This window comes from Callorhinus ursinus, unplaced genomic scaffold (assembly GCF_003265705.2).
Source record: "Callorhinus ursinus isolate GAN/ISIS: 27379988/994484 unplaced genomic scaffold, GSC_fseal_2.0 scaffold28, whole genome shotgun sequence".
Lineage (NCBI taxonomy): Eukaryota > Metazoa > Chordata > Mammalia > Carnivora > Otariidae > Callorhinus > Callorhinus ursinus.
In genome coordinates this window covers 8947077-8967819 of record NW_027397090.1, presented here as the reverse complement: position 1 = coordinate 8967819, position 20743 = coordinate 8947077, and the positions used below count along the sequence as shown (strand labels likewise).

The 20743-nt window shown below is 40.9% G+C and overlaps 1 protein-coding gene across 2 annotated transcripts in view; it reads left to right on the top strand.

Annotated features, from left to right (window-relative positions):
* The window catches only part of MAMDC2 (MAM domain containing 2), a 137632-nt gene that overhangs the window by 101109 nt on the left and 15780 nt on the right, over positions 1–20743 (top strand). Inside the window, exons 10-11 of one of the 2 annotated variants that reach the window (XM_025891665.2) lie at positions 11596–11689; positions 13577–13729. In XM_025891665.2, coding sequence (XP_025747450.1) covers positions 11596–11689; positions 13577–13729 — 247 coding nt within the window. The remainder of the gene's footprint in view (positions 1–11595; positions 11690–13576; positions 13730–20743) is intronic. The other variant, XM_073878088.1, reaches the window with a different exon arrangement.

Sequence of the window (20743 nt, the reverse complement as noted above, 5' to 3'; positions counted from 1 at the left end):
AAACAACCAACCTTCATTTTGCCTTTTTACCCATTTAAATTGCCACCCAGTCCCATGTTCTGTCTTCAAACTTCTTGGAAAACACATTTTCAATTACTCTCTATGCTCCAGTGTAGGTTCTCATCCCTGAAATCCTCACCTTCTGACCGCTGCCTTCCTCCCACAGAGTGTTTATCAACAACACCTATTTCCCTCGGATGGTGCTGCGTGGTGGAACCATCATACCTGAGAAGATCCTACCCTACCTTTCTCTCCGAGTTCATCTCAAGTGCTCCTTCCTCTTTAAATCTTTAATAAGTCATAACTTGTGTCTTTCTTGTTAGAGTGAGATTTGTAGAACAGGAAGACTGGGCTTCAAGTCTTGACTCTGGCATGAATGATGTAATTCGGAATGTCATGTCACCTCTCTGTGTAATAAGGACGTGTTTTAGGGTGACCCCCCCACATCTATTCTACCACGTATTGTATTTTTAGGCATCTTAATGTCAGCAACTGTCTTTTCATACTGTGTAGCTCAGCCGTTGTGGACAGCTCTCTTAGCTCCTTCTTTTCTCTTGCGATAATCTTCTCCTTTTAGCAAAAAAAAAAAAAATCAATGAAATTTAAGTCTGTGATTCGGATTCATGCTTTTAAAATCTTCCTTTTAACTTTGCCCTTTAATGATGAAAATGCGACTAGATGTAAAATATCTAGGCTTCTGCAAGTTTTAAAGGCAATACTTAGAAGTTCATTCAAATAGAAGAGCAAGTCTAGTAAGTTTCTGGAGAGATTTATAAATAGGTGGCCATTGGATAACAAGATACCCTGCTATAAAGGGATTAAGGAACCAGAAAACCAATGTGTAGACAAGATACGTGAGAGGAGATGGATTTCCTATCACATTTCATGATGTCCGGGAACACTGAGAAATGGCTGCCCCAGGATATTAATGTTCCCGCGTAATTAAAGCAGGGCCGCTGAGTGCAAAGTAGAAAGAGCAGGATCATTAACTACTGACAAGATAGTCAACACATTATAGAACAGATGAGGGGGGCTCTGTACACAGAGCGAGGAACGTTACACTGTCAAGTGGGGTAAGTTTTAATGTGGAATTGAAGAGCAGGACTAAGTATGGAAAAGGAGGCTCCTCTTGAGTTTTTCAGGCTAAACTCAGTGTCGGTTGTCGGTCCGGGAATCCTCAATTACCGTAAATATGAACAACACAGCGTTGAGATACTCGGGCTTCCCCTTTCTCTCCTTTTAGGTATTTGTTGAAGGCTTCTGCATTTCATGTCAGCTTACAGGGGAATGACCGGAAGGACTGGTTTGCACAGCTACTGGTCGCTAACACAGCTTACCTGAGTGTAACATTTGTGTCAGTACATTCTTCTAGAACTTTCCCAAGGAACGAATCTCCCAGAGTATTGCTGGATTTCCACATTAGTCCTCCCGGCACTGTGGAGAAATCTGAAAAGAATCACAGGCCTTCTCCCCCCATGGGTTTATTAATAAGCTTAATGAAGCAAGTGATTATTCCAAGGTTGTTTATGAACCTGAAAACACTACCTCCCTCCACACTTTCAAATTCCTAATCTTGGGAATATTTCAAAGTCTTGAAATGGCTATAATTTTAGGGAAACTTTTCCCAAGTTCTTATGAGGCAGCATTATTTTTTGATGTTCATGTTGAGATTCTCTGGGGATCCTCTGCTTTTCTGAGCTCTTAGACCAGCTAAGTATTTGCTGGCCTCTGGAGCTGTGAGCTCAATTCACTTGCTTGGAAATTGACAATTCATACATTAATAAAAACTCTCTACTCTCACCCAGGGAAGAATGCCTTATTTCCTTTTGCACAGATACCCCCAGCTTTTCCTCCCTCTCTTGTGTGACTGTCTCTGGCAAGTTTCTGCTCTACCTTTTCAGTACCCACCTCTAGAAGAAGTCTCTCCAGACAGTCCCCGAGCTACATTCCCATGATGTCCCCCGCCACACTGCTCATGGGCCGTGACTCCTATCTTCTGTTTAATGTCAGGTGACGTGTGTACCTATATAAGGGCTCAAGGACACACTACCATTGTGGCCTACCTACCTATTTCATCTTAGTCTTTAAACCAAAATATTTAGTTCTCCCTTAGTTTCATTCCTTATGTAAGGATGGCCTAAAAATTATCTAAAAGGCAAACATCAAGCCAGGAAAAAAAAGTTTACAACACATACGGCAAACTCTTAGGATATTTGATATATGAATTTAATAAATCAATAAGCAGAAGGTGAGCTAAACAATAGGAAAGTGGGCAATGGATATGTACAGACAAATCAGAAAAAAAGAAATACTACTGGGGGCACCTGGCTGGCTCAGTTGGTAGAGCATGCAACCCTTGATGTCAGGGTTGTGAGTTTGAGCCCTGTGTTGGGTGCAGAATTTACTTAAAAATAAAATCTTAAAAAACAACAACAACAAAGAAGTACTACTGGAAAATAAACACACAAACATATCCAACCTCATTTGTAATCAAAGAAATTTTAAAAATTATAAAATAGCACATTTGTCTATCAAATAGATAAAAATATTTTAAAACTGTAATATTCTGGAGTATGCTGTTTGTATTAGTAGTTATATCCATACTGTATATTGTTTGTATTGTTCAGTTTATCAATTAAAAAATACATCTTTCAATTTAGACCAAAAATCCATATATGTATCTATGCATATATGACTCATATCTAAGAATACTTAGAACATAGGGGCACCTGGGTGGCTCAGTCGGTTAAGTGTCTGCCTTTGGCTCAGGTCATGATCCCAGGGTCCTGGGACTGAGCCCTGCATTGGGCTCTTTGCTCAGCAGGGAGTCTGCTTTTCCCGCTTCTTCTGCCCTTCCCCCCCAACCCAACTTGTGCTCGCTCACTTCCTCTCTCTAGTGTTCTCTCTCTCAAATGAAATCTTTAAAAAATTTATATATATAACATTTATATACAAAAACTTATAAATGTATAGATATAAATATAAATATATATATAAAACATTATCCCAGAGAGGTAAGGATGCAAGGAAATAAGGATTTTTATAAGCTCTAGTATGAAGATAAGTTGATATAATATTTCTAGATGATAATTCAATTGCATGTCTCAGAAAGCTCCCAAATATGAATATGATTTTTTTTAGGATGGGGGTGGTGGTAGAGGAGAGACAGAGGGAGAAGGAGAGAGAGAATCTTAAGCAGGCTCCATGCCCATCACAGAGCCCAAGGTGGGGCTCATTCTCAACGAGGCTGAGATTATGACCTGAGCCAAAATCAAGAGTCGGACACTTAAGGGACTATGCCACCCAGGCATCCCACATGAATACCTTTTTTTTTTTAATTTTATTTATTTATTTCAGAGAGAGAGAGAATGAGAGATAGAAAGCACGAGAGGAAAGAGGGTCAGAGGGAGAAGCAGATCCCCCGCCAAGCGGGGAGCCCAATGTGGGACTCGATCCCGGGACTCCAGGATCATGACCTGAGCCGAAGGCAGTCGCCCAACCAACTGAGCCACCCAGGCGCCCACATGAATACCTTTTGACTCAACAATTCTACTTCTAGGGATTTATCCTAAGGAACTAACCATGGTTATGCACAAAGATTTAGATATCAGTATTCATCACAGCAGTATGTGTAATACTAAGAAATTAGAAACTGCCCAATTACCCATCAGTAGGGGTTGGTCAAATAGCTTGTGGCAGGCTACAAAGGGCTTAGTATTATGCAAGCTTTAAGCCACAGCCCTTCATCCAGTCAATGATCTATACTTTGCCTTGGGAATTAATGAAAATCAGGCCAAAAACTGTCTCTGTCCCAGACATGAGTAGAGCAAGTCAGTATTTCTGCTTGGGTATTAGGGTACTGCTAAGATACCTGTTGTCCTCTCCTGACCCCAAGAGAACTTTCAGAGCAGGGGTGAATGTCAGGACAAAGACCTAGATTCTTCCCTGTTTGCTGTTTAGTGACTGCACTCTGCATGTCTTTTGGTAGAACTGGCATTTTACATTTCCATCCACATGAGTTACCACAATAGCTCCCTAGTGTAAGGTCCATCCTTGAACAGGACAATTAAATTGGTCATTACCTTATATTGCATGGGTTAGGGAAGGGTTCAGCCAGGGATCCTCCCCAAGGGAGGTGGCCGAGATAGACCAGCATCATTTTGTTCAGCCCACCTGCCTGTTGATGAGAGTATGTAAAAAGCAGGAAGGCATTCACACCTATTTCCCTTCAGTGATAATGAGCAACTGATGGGATAAATATATACAACAGTGTCCTCTTCTTTTTAGTTATTTATTTTTATTAACATATAATGTATTATTTGTTTCAGGGGTACAGGTGTGGGATTCATCAGTCTTACACAATTCACAGCACTCACCATAGCACATACCCTCCCCGATGTCCGTCACCCAGCCACCCCATCCCTCCCAGCCCCCTCCACTCCAGCAACCCTCAGTTTGTTTCCTGAGATTAAGAGTCTCTTATGGTTTGTCTCCCTCTCTGGTTTCGTCTTGTTTCATTTTTCCCTCCCTTCCCCTATGATCCTCTGTCTTGTTTCTCAAATTCCTCATACCAGTGAGATCATATGATACTTGTCTTTCTCTGATTGACTTTTTTCGCTTAGCGAAATTGTTGAGTTAATATTCTCTAGTTCCATCCATGTCGTTGCAATTGGCAAGATTTCAATTTTTGATGGCTGCATAATATTCCATTGTGTGTGTGTATGTGTACATATATATATATGCCACATCTTTATCCATTCATCTGTTGATGGAAATCTAGGCTCTAGGCTCTTTCCATAGTTTGGCTATTGTGTGTCCTCTTTATTAGGGTGTGAATTAGACTCTAAAATACTAAAAATCATTTTTAGTATCTACTGTCTTACCTTTGTCTAAATTTCATTCAGGCTTCTCACATTTATTTTCCATTTGGATCCTCAATATTGTGTCGATGAGGCATTGTATCCCTCAGTGGGAAGACCAAGAACTTAGAAGTCAGACAGACCTTGCTCCCAAAACAAAGGGAAGGGAGTGAGAACAGGTGCAGATGAAGATCAAGGTGGGAGGTGTGGCTGTGGGGAGTTGAGAACTCCCCATTCTTTCCTCTGGGCCTATGTGGACGCAGGGTCATCAGCTAAGGCAATCACCAGCTTTTAAATTTAGCCATGATTTATATAAGATTCGGGTTCTGGCGCCAGGTTACCAAAAACTCCTTATGAACAGACATAAGGCAGAATGACAGGAAGCGGGTTGTAAACGGAGGTCAAAGACATGTTTGGTCTGCTGCTATGAACTGAGGAGTTTCAAAATCATGCCTTTCAGGATCATTTTTTTTAATTGAGGTGTAATTGACAGATAACATTATATTAGTTTCAGGCATACAACATAATGATCCAGAATCCTATTTTTAAATACCTACAGCAAAAGGGAGAAAAGAGGCCAGTCAGTATAATGAAACGTGCTCTAGCGGGGACTTGGAGTGTGATGTTTCTCGTTTGGCTCTGCAGCAGGCCTTTTTGTGACCTTGAGCTGATATCACAGGGTCTCTGGACCTTCCTGGATTCTAAAAAGTGACCCATTCTGACGTCTCTCCTTAGAGTCTGTCTTCTCTTTCCAGTGACCAAAAGATCCAAAAATAATGCAGATTTCTGAAACCAATGAGTTGAGAGATCTGAATATTTACCTCTGAAATAGCAATGAAAAAGCCCTGCAGTTTATCTGCAGGCCTACCACAGCACGCCCTCCACCCCAGAATGGAAGGCTCCTATGAGCAGAAGGGCTCACGGAGGGAGAAGCTGGAAGCCGCTCAATCTTTGTTGCTTGTCAAAGCCAAAAGTTGAATTAAATCAGATGGGTCTTTTGAAAAAGGAAAAGCAAAACAGATGGGTCTTTTAAGAAAAAAAGGAAGAGTGTTGGTCAGCTAAAGACTTATTTAAAAACACATGGTCATCCTGCCTTTTGTGGGATCTAAAGACCAAATATAGTATCTGCAGGAGGCATGCTGTTACAATTTAGCAACTATTTCCCAAAACATGGCTGGGATTCTAAAAATGCTAGTCCCGTACTCCTCTCAGCCTGTCTTTAGGGATTTGTGAAGATTCTACCCCTTTAGCCAAGTGTCTTAATATTGAAGTTTTTGTTTTGTTTCGCTTTACAATTCTTTTATTTTTAGAATTCTATTACAGCTTATTGTCAAACAGTTAAATGAAACCAATCACATTATACAGAATATCCTGCAGTTGGATCCATAGCATCTTAATGAAGGGCTCTGGAACTTCAGTGACTGGATTATAGTAATTTTATGAGTAATTATTCCACCAACTATGGAGTCACCATCCCCAAATTTATGTGCATACATGATTTCAAAGGAGTTTAACCTCATCAGAAGAAAAGTTAAATTTAACTCAGAATCCGACCCTCTGCTAAATTGTCGAGGTCCACTGCTTGTAACAGGAACCTAGCTAGGTTCGTTTTGTGAACATGGGTAATTTATGGTATTGTTGGCATAGGATTGAAATGTTTCTATGTGAAGATAGAAGGCCATTTCTGGAAACTATCACTCACATACTCATTATAGGCCCAACTGGGGCTATTCAATGAGTAAAGTAGGTGATGGGTTAAGCCAACAATCTGGCCCAACTATGTCTATTGAGCAGGCCATGGAGACTACTTTACAAGACAGTGAAAAACCAGTTAATTCAGCCAGTGTTTAGCTGTTTAATTCAAACAATCCTTTTTAACTGCACAACAAAGGTTTGTGGTGATATATTACACAGCTCTCAGGAAAGCTTTATTTCCTCCCTCCCTCAGCGAAGTTGGGTAGTCCTTAAATTATGACACTTCATAAAGTTAAAATCAGTAACCCCAATTCCTGAACCCCAAAACTTAACCTGATCTGGCTTGGGAAAGTAACTCCCCGACATACTTGTTTATCTGCTTTTTCTTTCCTGGGTGCTTTAACCAGGAAATTTTATGGGCTTTTATAGGCCTGGAGATAGTCTAGCTCCTCTGATTAACACAGCCTGGTAGCTGGATTCCCACATAGCCCCTCTCCCCACCCTTACTGCCCCTCCTCCCCCCAAAAAATAACTTTAGAAGCCAATTAAAATTATATACTATGAGGAAAGTTTGCTCAGTTACTTTTTATGATCTGCTGCCCGTTACGTTGTTGTGAGGGAGTATATCATCCTTTTTGGAAAGGGAGAAAAATGTAAACAAAGAAAAGATTCTATGGCCCTTTGACAATTTGCAGGAAAGCAGGAAACTGGAACAGTAGAGCCTTGATAATCTCAGGGATGATTGTTTAGCTTGAGTGTTCGTCCATCTCTCTTGTTTTTTGGCTCCTTTGACTTTTGTTTCCAGGGCTTGAGGATATTTCATTGCTTGTTAGAACCACCTCCTGGTGACATTCAGAGGAAGAGAAAACTAACTCCATCTAGTCTGCTTTGAAACCAGCAAAAACTGTCCTGTTCTGATTGGGTAGAATAAAGAGAGGTTTTGTCATCCACACAGCAGTGCTCTACTACCCCCCAGTGGTTCTCAGCCAGAGGTAATTTTGCCCCCCCAAGGGACACTTGGCAATGTCTCGATATATTTTTGAATGTCTCGACTTGGGAGTGATACTGTTATCTAGCGGGTAACAGGTTGCTGCCTAACATCCTGCAATGTCTCAGAGAGTATGTATTAGTCTGAGAGGGAAAAGATGAGGGACAAAGTGAAATAATACATTCCTTAGACAGGTGCTCCTGATTTTATGCAAATCTCCTAAAACCTAGGAGCAAATGAGATTTTTATAAATCACATTGTTTCAGTATATTAAAGGTCCCAGTTCTTAGGTCCTGGTGATACTTTACAATTTTTGTTTTGCTAGAGAATATTCATTATTGAGAAACCCTACTTAGACTAACTTTGGAAACACAAATAGACACTAACTGGAGAGCTATATAAACAGATTTGCAAACAAAAATTTTAAATATAGTCAAGAAAGGATCAACAATATTACTTAACTTTTTACCATACTTTCTTTTTTTAAAGACCTTATTTGAGAGAGAGAGAGTGAGAGAGAGAGAGAGAGAATGAGCAGGGGGGAGAAGCAGACTCCCTGCTGGGCAGGGAGCCCAGTGCCAGACTCGATCCTAGGACTCTGGGATCATGACCTGAGCTGAAGGCAGACGCTTAACTGACTGAGCCACTCAGGCGCCCAACTTTTTATCACACTTAAAAAAGACATTGTATGTGCTCATTTATTTACAGCAGGGCGTTCCAATCTCAGCACTATTGATATTTTGGTATTTTAATATTCTTATTGATAATTGTTTGTTGCGGAGGACTCTCTGATGCATTGCAGGACGTTAAATATATATTCAGGTTGCCTAGGAATTTTTTTCCAGTCCCTAGAGGTATTCCACTGGCTGTAAAATCCTGCCTAAAATGAAATAAACACTCTTTTTTAAAAGATCTACAAATAAGCAAGAGGTTAATCCCTCAAGAATTTAGACTATGACCAGTTCCCTTCTTGTCACATTAATTGGACCTAGGGACAGAGTTCTGAAGAGCAGACCACGATGTTTGGCTTTCCCTTTTCCCTATCTCAACCAGTCCTGGTCATTAGCTGGCCCTGTCCCAAGTACCCTAAAATAACCTTTCCACTTCAAGTAGCCCTCAAAATATAAGATGGTGGCCCAAGAATAGGAACTGACCTTATCAGCATTATTAATAGCACAGTGGAAAATCTTGTGTGTTCCACCAAACAAGCTGATCTTGTCATGTTTCTTTTGTGTGTTGGAATGCTGATAGGCAAGCACCAAACAGATTTGAGGTTTAAGGCCATAGTTTAAATCTTAGTTCATAGCTGACTGACTGTGGATCTTTTATAAGACGGGACAACGTGTGGTCTGGCGAGTATTCTAAGTGTGGAAAGAGTTCTAAGAGGAACAACCTAGTGGGCTACTCCTGTCCAGAACAGCTTGAGCATTTCACTTAACCCACTGTGGCAGTTCACAAATTGTTCAGAATCCTCAAAAGGAGCCAGGGAGTTCTATCCATTGGAATTTCTGCAATGAGGAAATGTTATGTATCTGCTGGGTCCAATTCACTTGACCACTAGCTGTGTATAACTATTGAGCACTTGAAATGTGGCCGGTGTGCCTGAAGAAATGAATTTTTGATTTTTACTTGATTTTAATTTAAATAGCCGTGTGGCCTCGTAGCTACTATAATAAACAATGCCAATCTAGGAAACACTAGCTCATTCCACATCTTAATTACAGATGTCCTGATCCCTTTTTCTTTGTTTTTTTTTTTCATTATAAATACAACAAAATTAAAGAATGGTTGGAAAATAGGGGGAAATTCTGTTTAATACTCATAATTTCATGAGTCTAACATAATTGTTCCAAATTTGATAAATTTTCAAGATTCTTTTTTTTATAAACTTTTAGATGAGTTTGGTATAATTTATCTTATTTTGTTTAATTTTAATTTTATTATAACCAGCTTTTTTTTTTTTGCTTCACATTATGAGAGAAATAGAATTTCATATTACTGACTAATATTCACAAGCTGTCAGAGTTAATGTTTGCCTATTTCTTAGCTTGCAGTACCATAGTTTATTCATTTCCTGTATTTCTGTGAAATTTAGGGTTGTTTCATTTGTTGGCTTGCTGGCTTATTTGCTTGCTTGTTTGGTTTTATGGTCATCATAAAATAATGCTATAGTAAACACATGAGAGCACATTGCTATTTCTCCTTTTTAGACTCCATCTACATGCCAAATAATTGAGTCTTACTTAGGTAATGGTTTATGTGGCAAATCATTTCAGCACCCCAGATTCATTTTGGAAAAAGTACTTTTTCAACATTTAGGTGAAAAATAGACTTGAAAATTGCCAAAAGGAAGGAAAGCCAGGACTTTTTATCTCTGCAGCACCATTTATTCAATAAATTAGGAGACAGTACTATTCTTTCCCCTATAACAATAAGCCTTGCTGATAAAATATAACTGCATTCAGGGCTGATGACATAGACGTTTGGTTTACAAATGGGAAATAAGTTCCCAGGCAAAAATCCTGCCCAAAAAATCCCGCAAGTAGAAAACCCTGCTGACAATCTCTATAATCTATAAAGATGAGAAAATTAACAGATAAGACAAAAACAAAAACACCCCCTTTTATCTTGTCCCTTGTAAATATATATATATATATATATATAATTATATGTTGTTACATCTCTAAACGATCCCTTTTATGATTTAAGGCAATCTGAATACAGTCCAAGTAAACTTTTACACATCTTATCCTTAGTAATTATTCTGAAGATACTGGCTTAAGACATTTTATAGTTTGCATAGTGGTAAACTGTCACATCATTTTAAAATTTCTTTTGAAATAAATTTTGTATGCTAATAGTTCTGATCCTCAGAGAGCAAAGAGATCCTGCTGATAACACAGATAAGTTGAAGACACAACATAATATTAGAATCTAAAAAAAATCAAATGTTCTCATTATTTCTGATTTGAGACTTAGTTTCTATTATATCTCTCTTTGAAGATTTGTATTTGAGGGATTACACAGGGACTGAGTGACTTCATACTCACTCTACATTAGGCTACACATGCAAAGCAGCTTTATAAACCATAAAGTAGGGCGCCTGGGTGGTTCAGTCCATTAAGCGTCCACCTTTGGCTCAGGGCATGATCCTAGGGTCCTGGGATCGAGTCCCGCATGCAACTCCTTGCTCAGCTTCTCCCTCTGCCGCTCCCCTTGCTTGTGCTCACTCTCTCTCTCTTTCTCTCTGTCAAATAAATAAATTAAAAATATTTAAAAAAATAAAACACAAAGTACAGTGAAAATCTAATATAAATGTTTGGAAAAGTACTCTTTGCTCATCCTGTATATGAAAAAGAAACTTTAAAATTGGTCTAATAGAAGGAAATGCAAAACTTCTCTCCCTCCCCACCCCCCTTTCTCTGCAGCAATGAATTTAATAATTGATGGTATGGATCTGTTTTTCGTTCATGTAGAAGAGTAAGAATGTTTGGCCTGATAAAAGAGCTGCATTTAGGGCTTTTATTAGTGATACCATCTAGGGACATATATCTTCTCTTTGGAAATGGAACATAAGTCTCCAGATGGCAAATCACTGGGACTTTGTTCATAATATGAATGAAGCACATTGCCAGAAATTCATTTCCAAAAAATCAATACTGTTTGTACTGGAAATGTTTGTAAAAATGCTTGGAATACCATCAACTCTCTATGCACTTTGTGGATTATCTGGGGAAAACATTTAAAACCTGACAGATTTTCCTCTGCCATCCGGTTAACCTCTTGCTTTCCTCCTTCAATTCCAGAAAGAATGTGAGCTAATTCCAGCATTAATATACACAACCTATCATATGAGCTTAACTCTGCTTAAAAAAAGAGTGGAAGTGATTTCAGGGTCCCATGTAAAGGCTTAGCTGTTACTCATGTTCATGTGGACAAGGTAGAGGGCTCCGTAGTTTGCTTATGCGTGCTTTGGGCTGAGTAAAGCCCAGGTGGTAAGAATTCCTAATGCGCAGTTAACAAAATTCATGGTTTTATTTTTCTGAGTTTCAGGTGGTTTTCATGAGCCTTTGCAAAAGTTTTTGGGACTGTGGCCTGGTAGCCTTGGACGACATTACAATAGAATTGGGAAGCTGCTCGTCTCCAGGTAAAACTGTCAGGGTTTCAAGCTCTCTTTGTCTCCTGGGCCTAGGGCAGCATATCCTGTTTCTCTGAGAATACACCAAATACATTTAATCTGGGCCAGCCTATTATTTTTGTCTTTCTTGTCAGAAGCACGCCTCTCCAGATCTGTGTAGTAAGTTTTGGAATTTAGAAATAATGATTTGTATGCACTGTGTGACATTGTACATGTGACTTGTATCTTCATCTATAAGAGAGGTAGTAAAAGTAATACCTACCTGAACAGTGGGAATAATACCTATAAATTCCCTAGCATAGGACCTGGCACAAAACAATGTGTTAAAACAAACACCTTCTATTATAGCCACTATTGTTATTTTTAATGTTGTCTTACAAAAATGCTGATTTTCAAGTGATAGTGATGAAACCGTTTTTATACAGATATTATACTAAACATGTCATTTTTCTTTTTTTTCTTTTTTCTCTTTTTTAGAGAGGCAAGGAGGGGCAGAGGGAGAGGGAGGGAGAGAGAGAATCGTAAGCAGGCTCCACGCCCAATGCTGAGCCTGTAAACATGTAATTTTTAAATGACAAATAAATATTTTCTAAGTGAATTGAGTGACAGTGGAACAGTGGATCAAGCATTGATGATAGTGACAAAACAAAGATGGTGGCTGTGTGTTGGACATTATGTCTGATGAGAAGATGGTACATACCTCAACTCGGATCATTGGTCCTTGTGTCGACTGATTACCACTGCATCCTAAACCATACGGCATCTATTTCTTTAACAAACAGGCAAACTGAGGAATCAGTGTGGCACTAGAGGATAACCTCCTTGTTTATTTAATGAAAAGATAATTTGTTTTTAGTCCCTTGGTTTGTGAGGCACTACAAGGACAACACAAAGAAAAACAAGATAAGAATCTCTACACTTGAGGCATAGAAAAGGGAATGAGGCCTCATTAGCTTGTACCATCTGTAAAATAAGATGAAGTAAAATCATTATTATGCAAGAGATGTGAAAAACAGGCTGTGTATTAGAGAAATTTGCTAAGAATCTGGATATGGGAAGGTACAACCAAGTTCAAGCAAAGGAGTTTCCAGTAAGTGGGAGGGGGCACCATTCTAAGAATCATCATGAGGGGCGCCTGGGTGGCTCAGTTGGTTGAGCCTCCGCCTTCAGCTCATGTCATGGTCCCTGGGTCCTGGGATGGAGCCCCATGTCAGGCTCCCCACTCAGCGGGGAGTCTGCTTCTCCCTCTGCCTCTGTCTCTCCCCCGCTCGTGCTCTCTCTCTCAAATAAATAAATAAAATAAAATAAAAATGAGTCATCATCGAAGTTATTGAAGACGGCATCCAAAGACATAAATATTTGTTTTTGGAAAGGGAAATTAAGACTCCAGGTGGCAAAACACCAAGCCCTAATATTTATTTAGCTAATATTTATTGAGAACTTCATGTTCTAAATACCTTACTACGTACATCATCTCATTGAATACAATCCCTTGAGGTAGCACAGAAAAAGCCAGTCACGTGCTCCACACAGGTCAAACTGTCTCCAGAAGCACACTTAGCTTTCGAACCTTTCCCACCTCGCCCGAAGCAACTATAGAGTTGTTCTAAGGATTCTCTTCACTCGCCCTGGATTTCTGAAGAAACCTCCTACATTAGGCAATTTTATTATTTTCCTTATTTCCATAAAGGCAGTTTGCCTCCAACTTTCAGAGCTTTGTAAGCTCATTCAGGCAAATAAATTCACCGGTCAGAGGAAGTTTCTTTCTCAAAGTTATCCCGACACTTTTGAATCTAGATGTCTGATTGTTCTCTGCCTCTACGGCAGGACCCGCAGGTGGAGTCCAGGCTCTAGCTGGAGGCAAGAGTAATGACACCACCCTCTGTTTCCCTGCAGAGAGGCTTCCACCTGCACCTGGAGAGTGTACTTTCGAACAAGATGAGTGTGCATTTACCCAGGAGAGAAGAGACCGGAGCAGCTGGTACAGAAGGAGGGGAGAGACGCCCACCTCCTACACGGGACCTAAGGGAGATCACACTACTGGGGTAGGTGAGTTACGCCATGTGGTGCTGTTTGCTGAGAAAGCCTGACCTAGCATTCCAGGGGCCATTTCCTGCATTTTGAAAGGTGCAAAATGTGCAAATGTACGTCCTGTGTCTAGGAGGAAGGACACATGCGATTCTACACACCTGGGATAGGTCATTAAATATGTGCCCTGAAGATCCTTCTTTCTGTTTATACTCTGCTTCCGTATCTTGTGCCAAGAGGATTTCAGTGGGCTTACAACGATATGCACACAGAAATAATGTAATTAGAAGTGGGTTTAAAAATACAAGAGAGAGGGACAGTGTGAAGGAAAAAAAATGTCATGATCTAAGCTGGAGCCAGGACTGAGGCCTCCTATGGAAAATGTGCTGGCGGACAAGGGAGGAAACAGTAACAGGCAAATTTGACTCTAATTTTCTAGCAGCTGAAACAAAGATGAAAAACCTGATTCACTGTGTCCTTAGGATAAAGAGGTGAAGCACTCCACGAAGGGGTGTAGGAAATAAGGGGGTGCCTTTTCTGTAGAAAATATATGAAGTACAATGTAATAGACTAAACGTTGATTTATTATCACCATGTGCAGCACCTGTAAACAATGTCAGTGGTAAAATACTCCATGCGGAATAGAACTTTCTCATGGATGCTCTTCGTTTCACCTGGCATATCCATTGGATGGATGCACTGTTTGGTCCAGAGAAGCAGAACTACCCCTGATAGTGAGCTCAAAGAGATATTTCCTCAAGGGTCCTAGCAGAGAAGCCATTATGACAGTAAATACAAAGGTGAGGGGCACCTGGGTGGCTCAGACAGTTGAGCATTGGATTCTTACTTCAGTTTAGGTCATGATCTTGGGTCATGGGATGGAGCCCCAGGTTGGGCTCCACACTCAGCAGGGAGTCTGCTTCTCTCTCTCTCTCTCTCTCTCTCTCTCTCTCTGGCCTTCCCCCACTCATGTGCTGTCTCTCTCTAAAATAAATATATAAATCTTTAAAAATAAATGAATACATACATACATATATACATACAAGGGTGAGTTAGCTACTGCTATTTCCTATGGCCTACGTCAAGATAAGCCTATGGAATAACTCCAGATATCAACCTACAGTGTAACCTGTTAGTGATTTGGCCAAACTTGGTGGGCTGCCATCAGGAACAGCTTTATTCTTTCTTTGGACGCTCTCTTCAAACATATGCTAAAGCATCCTCCCTTCCCCATCCCTTGGCAGATCCCATAGCTTCCCAGTCCTCTTGAGGTATTAGAGCAGTTACCTATTTCTGTGTGTAACAAAATCTAATCCAAATCAAATCTTCAGTCTCTCATTCAATTGAATCACCTCTCTTTCCCTCTGTTTGGGCCTAACTTGTAGTTTGGGGATGATAAAAGGGAAGAAAGTTCTTTTCTTTTTTTTGTTTTATTTCCTTCTCTGCCCCTCATTTTGTGATCTTTAATCAGGATAAGTGGGAGAGAGATTGAAAGAAAAGAACTTTTAAAATGGTGCTACTTCAGATTCCCTCTTGGCTGTTGAATATCCTCTGTTATAACAGATATCTGAGTACTGGCTCTTTGGGGGAACCACTGCACCTTATAATTTCTGACAATGTGCTCTCTGGCTAATCTCCCATGACCACCTCCTCCTCCCTTAGCACTTGTTCATCAAGGTACAACCCACATAGATTTTTTTTTTGCTTGGGTTCCAGCTGGTAGTTTTGGCTTAGGTCCCTTCAAGAGCTCTTAGTTCCAGCCACCTTCCCAGTGAGTGTCCGTTTGGCCTCAGATACTAATGCACTCTTGCCTGGCGAAGAAGAGGATGTGCAGGTTGGTCCTACCACTGACCTTCCTTTCTGTCCTACTGCTTTAGCTGGGCTGATTCTGGGACAGTGTTGTTTCAATAAGACAAGATGTTGAAGAGATTCATCATTGGTCCAGTAGAACAGATACCCACTTCCAGCACTGAGTAAAGATTCTAAAGGGGCTGTAAGAATATGTGAGGCTGTCACTGGAAGACCAGGAGGTTAAAAAGATAATCCAAACTTGTATGTTAACACTGTTTTGGTTGGGAATAGTTTATTGCCCTCGGTAGCAGACAAAAATCCGCTTAGGGCTAGCTTTAGGAACAACTTGATGCAGAGGATAAAACTGTGTGATCAGGATCCAGTTTCTCTGCTTGTCCACCTCTTTGCTCCAGTTTTTCTTGGTTGGCTCCAATCCTAGACAGGTTATCCTCTTATGGTAGCAAGACTGCTGTAGCAGCTGCAGGTCTTTTGACACTAAATCAAGTGGAAAGAAATAACTCAAACAAAAACACAAAAAGTGAGTCTCATTGGCTCTGACTGACAATGTCTTAAGGGCAAGTACTGCCAACCTTGTTTTTGAATCCTCATAGGGCTTACTCTTGTACCTTATATACTACAGATGCTCAAAAATGCCTTTGGAATGAATAAATGAATCTATAAGCCCTCCCTGACACATATAAATAACTAGCCATTTATTTAGCAAAACCCCTAGAAGACAGGATAGCGGGGAGGTATCTTTTTATTAGAAGAGGAGTAGAGAAAGGTCAAGAACGAATCAGCTTGAGTTAAGAGTCCATTGTAGTCACGATGTTGTATTTATGTGCATTTTTCTTGGGTGGGAGGAGGGTTGATAGTTTTCTTCCATTTCTCAGAGACACCGAGAAGGCTAGTGGTAGCAGATCTGAGAGAAGGTACTCTCAAAGAGAGCTATGCTGTGGTGGATTGCCACAGGGGAATTTTCAGGGCAACAGTCCGTGGAATGTCTTGGACATGGAAGAGAGGGCAAAGCAAAACTATTAAGCAATGGAGGGAAAGGGTCTTTGAAAACGGCAAGGATGGTCACCAGGCTCCAGGAGATACAACAGACCAATGAATTTTGGAGTCATACCCCACTCACTAGGTATGAAACCGTGAGAAAGTTATATAAAATCTCTCAGTTTCATTTGTGTCATCTCAAAAATGAGAATAATTATAGCTCCTTACCTATCTACCTGATTTATAGGCTGGTTGAGTTTAAAAATTGAGGGGTTTGGGACTACACTGCTGCTAAGGTTCAAATCTCAGTTCCACCTTTGAACGTCTCTAAATCTCCATATCCTTATCTATATGTGAAATAATTAGTACCTACCTCATAGATTGTGGTGACATTTATGTTGTCACTGTAAGCTCAGTTTTAAGTATGTCAGATTTGAGATTCTTAATGGCTATTCAAGAGGAGGTGTTGAGTGGACAGTCAGGGGTTCAGGAAAGATGGCTGAGCTGGAGGTTGTTGACATATGGATGATATTGAAAACCATATGACTGGGTGAGATCTCCAAGGGAGCCCTTGTAGACCCAAAAGTGGACCAAGGGATAAGCCTTGGAGCACTCCAAAGTTCAGAGGTCGGAAGAGGAAGAGCCAGCAAAGGAGACTGAGGAGAGTGGCCAGTAACTCTGATGACGTTGTATGGAAGTCGCTCCCACGGTGCTTATGGGAAGTAGGGACTCAACAAAGATGTCTCTGCCCCTCCCTTCCTCATCTCCATGCTCTCTCCTCCCTTGGCTCTCTTTTCACTGGTAACAGTGGCTGTTGCTTCCCCCGCAGTCACTCTCTTGCCAGTCTAGTGGTACTTACCTAGTCCTTCTATATGTGTATATCACTTTTAACTTCCCAACTGGATTATAAGTAACCTGAGGGGCAGGTATTTGGACTCAGCATGAGCTTGCTAATGCTGCCTTAATAAAATAGCACAGATACTGCTGGGCAGCTTAATTAAACAACAGAAATTTATTTTCTCACGTTTCAGGAGGCTAGAAGTCCAAGCTCAAGGAGTTGAGAGGGTTGGTTTCATTCTGAGGCTTCTCTGTTGGGCTTGCAGATGCCCTCCTTCCAGCTGTGTCCTCACATGGTTGGCCATTGGTCTGTGTTGTCTGTGTCCTGAGCTCTCGTCGTTGGATTAGGACCCACCCGAACAACCCCATTTCAACTTCATTACCTCTTTAAAAGCTCTATCTGCAGACACAGCCACATTCTGAAGTACCTGAGTTAGGGCTTCAGTGTGTGAATTTTAGGAGGGCGCAATTCAACACCTAACAGAATCCCTCCCTGGAGTTAGCGCAGCGTGCTGAACACTGAAGGAGCAGGGGGAGCTCTTCTGACACAAAATGGCCTTTGTCCTGCCCCTTACATCTTTCTACTAAGATAACATGAGTTTGTTTCATGTGTATACCACATTCTACCCCCTCCCCCTCTATGCAACGTCTGTGACAACCTAGCAGAAGCACATTCAGTAGACACTCAACGACTCCTAAGTTTGCTCCTTTATTTACCTTTTGCCCAGTTTATAGGGCCATGCATTAGTTAACTTGGTGTGGCTTTGTTTAAAGAAAATGATATGATAGTGTTTGCTTTGTCTCTGAAAACTTTGAAGGATGTTTCAGCTGGCTGGATGTTCTGCAAAGATTATAATGCAAAAACATCTTAGTGTGCCCAATATTCAGATCCCAGCAAATGCTTTATACATTCAATGAAATTCTCTGGTGCACAACCAAGAGAATTCTGATTTTTTTCAGCACATTGCTTCTAGGGTCTGCCTTCTTCTTCATTCTTTATTTCACCCAATTCAATGTAAATTTTTAAAAGGTTCTCAAAGCACCTTTCCATTTTCTAACGAAAGAAAATCTTTTACAGGTTAGATCTTTTTATGCCTATCTACAGTAATGCAGATGAGGCCGCAAAGTTTGCTGTGGGTACCTACATACATAGAATTGGATTGAAGGTGTTTTGGTTTTGTTCTTAAAATTACTTAAACAATTACTTTACTAGGGAAATAATGTTAGCTAGTGATCATTTATGGAACATTTACCCTGTGTAGGCACTACACTGGGAACTTTACATCTTGTCTTAGTTTGAGCTGCTATAACAAAAGTACCACAGACTGGATGGCTTAAACAACAAACATTTCTTTCTCTCAGTTCTGAAGGCTGGAAAGTTCAAGATCAGGGCGCCAACAGACTCGGTGAGAGCCTGCTTCCTGGTTCATAGACGGCCATCTTGTCGCTATGTGCCCACGTGGCTGAAGGGGCAAGAGCTCTCTCTGGGTTCTCTTTTAAAGGGGTACTAATCCCATTGAAAAGAATTCACCCCTCATGATCTAATCAGCTCCCAAGGGCCCCACCTCCTAATATCATCACGTTGGGGGATAGGATTTCAACATATAAATCTGGGGGAGGACATAGCCATTCAGTCTGTAAACACATCCTTACCACGAAGTCAGTGGAAGTAAAGTAAGTGGATGCCTGTTTTTCACATGAGAAAACCAAAGCTCAGAGAAGTTAAGTGTTTTTCCAGGGCCACATAGTAGTAACAGGTAGAGTAGGGACAGAATCTCAGGAACGTCAGTCTCTAATGGCCATATTCTGTCCACACTGTCTTACCGGAGTTTCCCCGCCTACATGACACTAAGAGACCACAAACGACCTGGAACAGCTGTGACAGCTTATATGTGAAAGGCACAATTCTTCATATAGCAGCATGATCTCACCCCAACACCTTTCAACCAAAGAGGGGTATCTTCTCTTGGAAAGGATATGTTCAAACTCATGTTATTTTTAGACCTCTATAGAAATGCATCTAGCAGAAAGTAAATTCTTTTCTGAGCTATTTCTGATGTCAGTGAACCAATGTTATAAACTGAACTCCAGTGCTGTAACCTGCACACCTATTGTGTATCCTAAAGCCTGAAAGGGTGGCTGCTTCTTTCTCTGGAGTCCAATGGCTGGAGCCACATGTAGGCGGATATATTGGCTCTCAGACCCCAATATGACAAGTGTCACCTGTTCAAAAATTAAAGCAGAAGCAACAAGGTTCCCTTTAAAACATTTATTTGTTCGAGCCACCAGTTTCACAGGCTACATGTCTATAAGATGAAACATCTTAGAACTGGGAGCAGTCATAAATCCAGAAGATCCTGATTTATGCCCCATTTTCTGAGCATCGACTATGCCTTGTGCACCAAATAATTGCCCCCAAATTATAATAAGTAAAATAAGAGGGCTAAGTCCTAGAGGAGATGGAACCACACAGAGAGAGGCAGCTAGCTCTCCTTGGGAGCGTCTTGAAGGATGAGTGAGCGCTCACCATGAAGACGGCAGGGTGAGGGGGCGTTTCAGAACAAGGGGGTGGTGCGTGCAAAGTATGGGACCCCTAAGTATCGGGGCGGCTTCCGGGAGCTGTAAATGATTCTACTGGGTTGGTCTGTAGGACACTCTCAGGTAGGATTCCCAAGAAAGTGAAGCCCAAGATACAGGTTTGTATACAGGTTGTGTTTTTGGAGCTGTGGTCCCAAGGAGCCGAAGTGTGGAACGAGGGTAGGAAAGCAAGAAAGGAGGGAGAACTGATACAAGGACGCCTCGTTAACTTGGCCACTATTGTGTCCAGTTGGTTGCTTGATCCTATGGGAACCTCTGAGAAGCCATGGAGGTTGCCAAGAATATTTTGGAGCTTTGCAAAGCCCCTCCCTGCCCTCCGCCCATGGCCATCCCATGACCTAGTTTTTTTCTTTAAAAATTTTTGGTCAGTCTTTTGTTAGCTTCAATTGTTAATATCAGCTCAGGCGGTTGCAATGTTAAACACTTGTTTAACTGATTGCTTTTGACAAACGCCCTGGAGTCAGGTCTACCTCAGGCAAATTAAGTAAAGAGATAAATTAAAGAGAAGCCCTGTGAATGGAAGTTTCTGGTCTTGGAGACTGCATTCTACCTTTTCACTTTCCGTCCTTCAAGCCTATCAGTTTACACTTGGAAGAACACACTCAAGAAGGAAATAGGAAGAGGAAAGGCATACAGAGCTGTTTAGAGACAACTGCATTAGACGGGCAGTAAATATAGGCCCATTAAATAAAAAGAGAAGCTCACAAAAGCCACATGTCCATATGGACATGCCAGTTTATTGTGTTTCTTAGACTCAACACATCATCATACATAGCAATTTCAAGGGAGCTGTAGTTCCCGATTTACTATCTG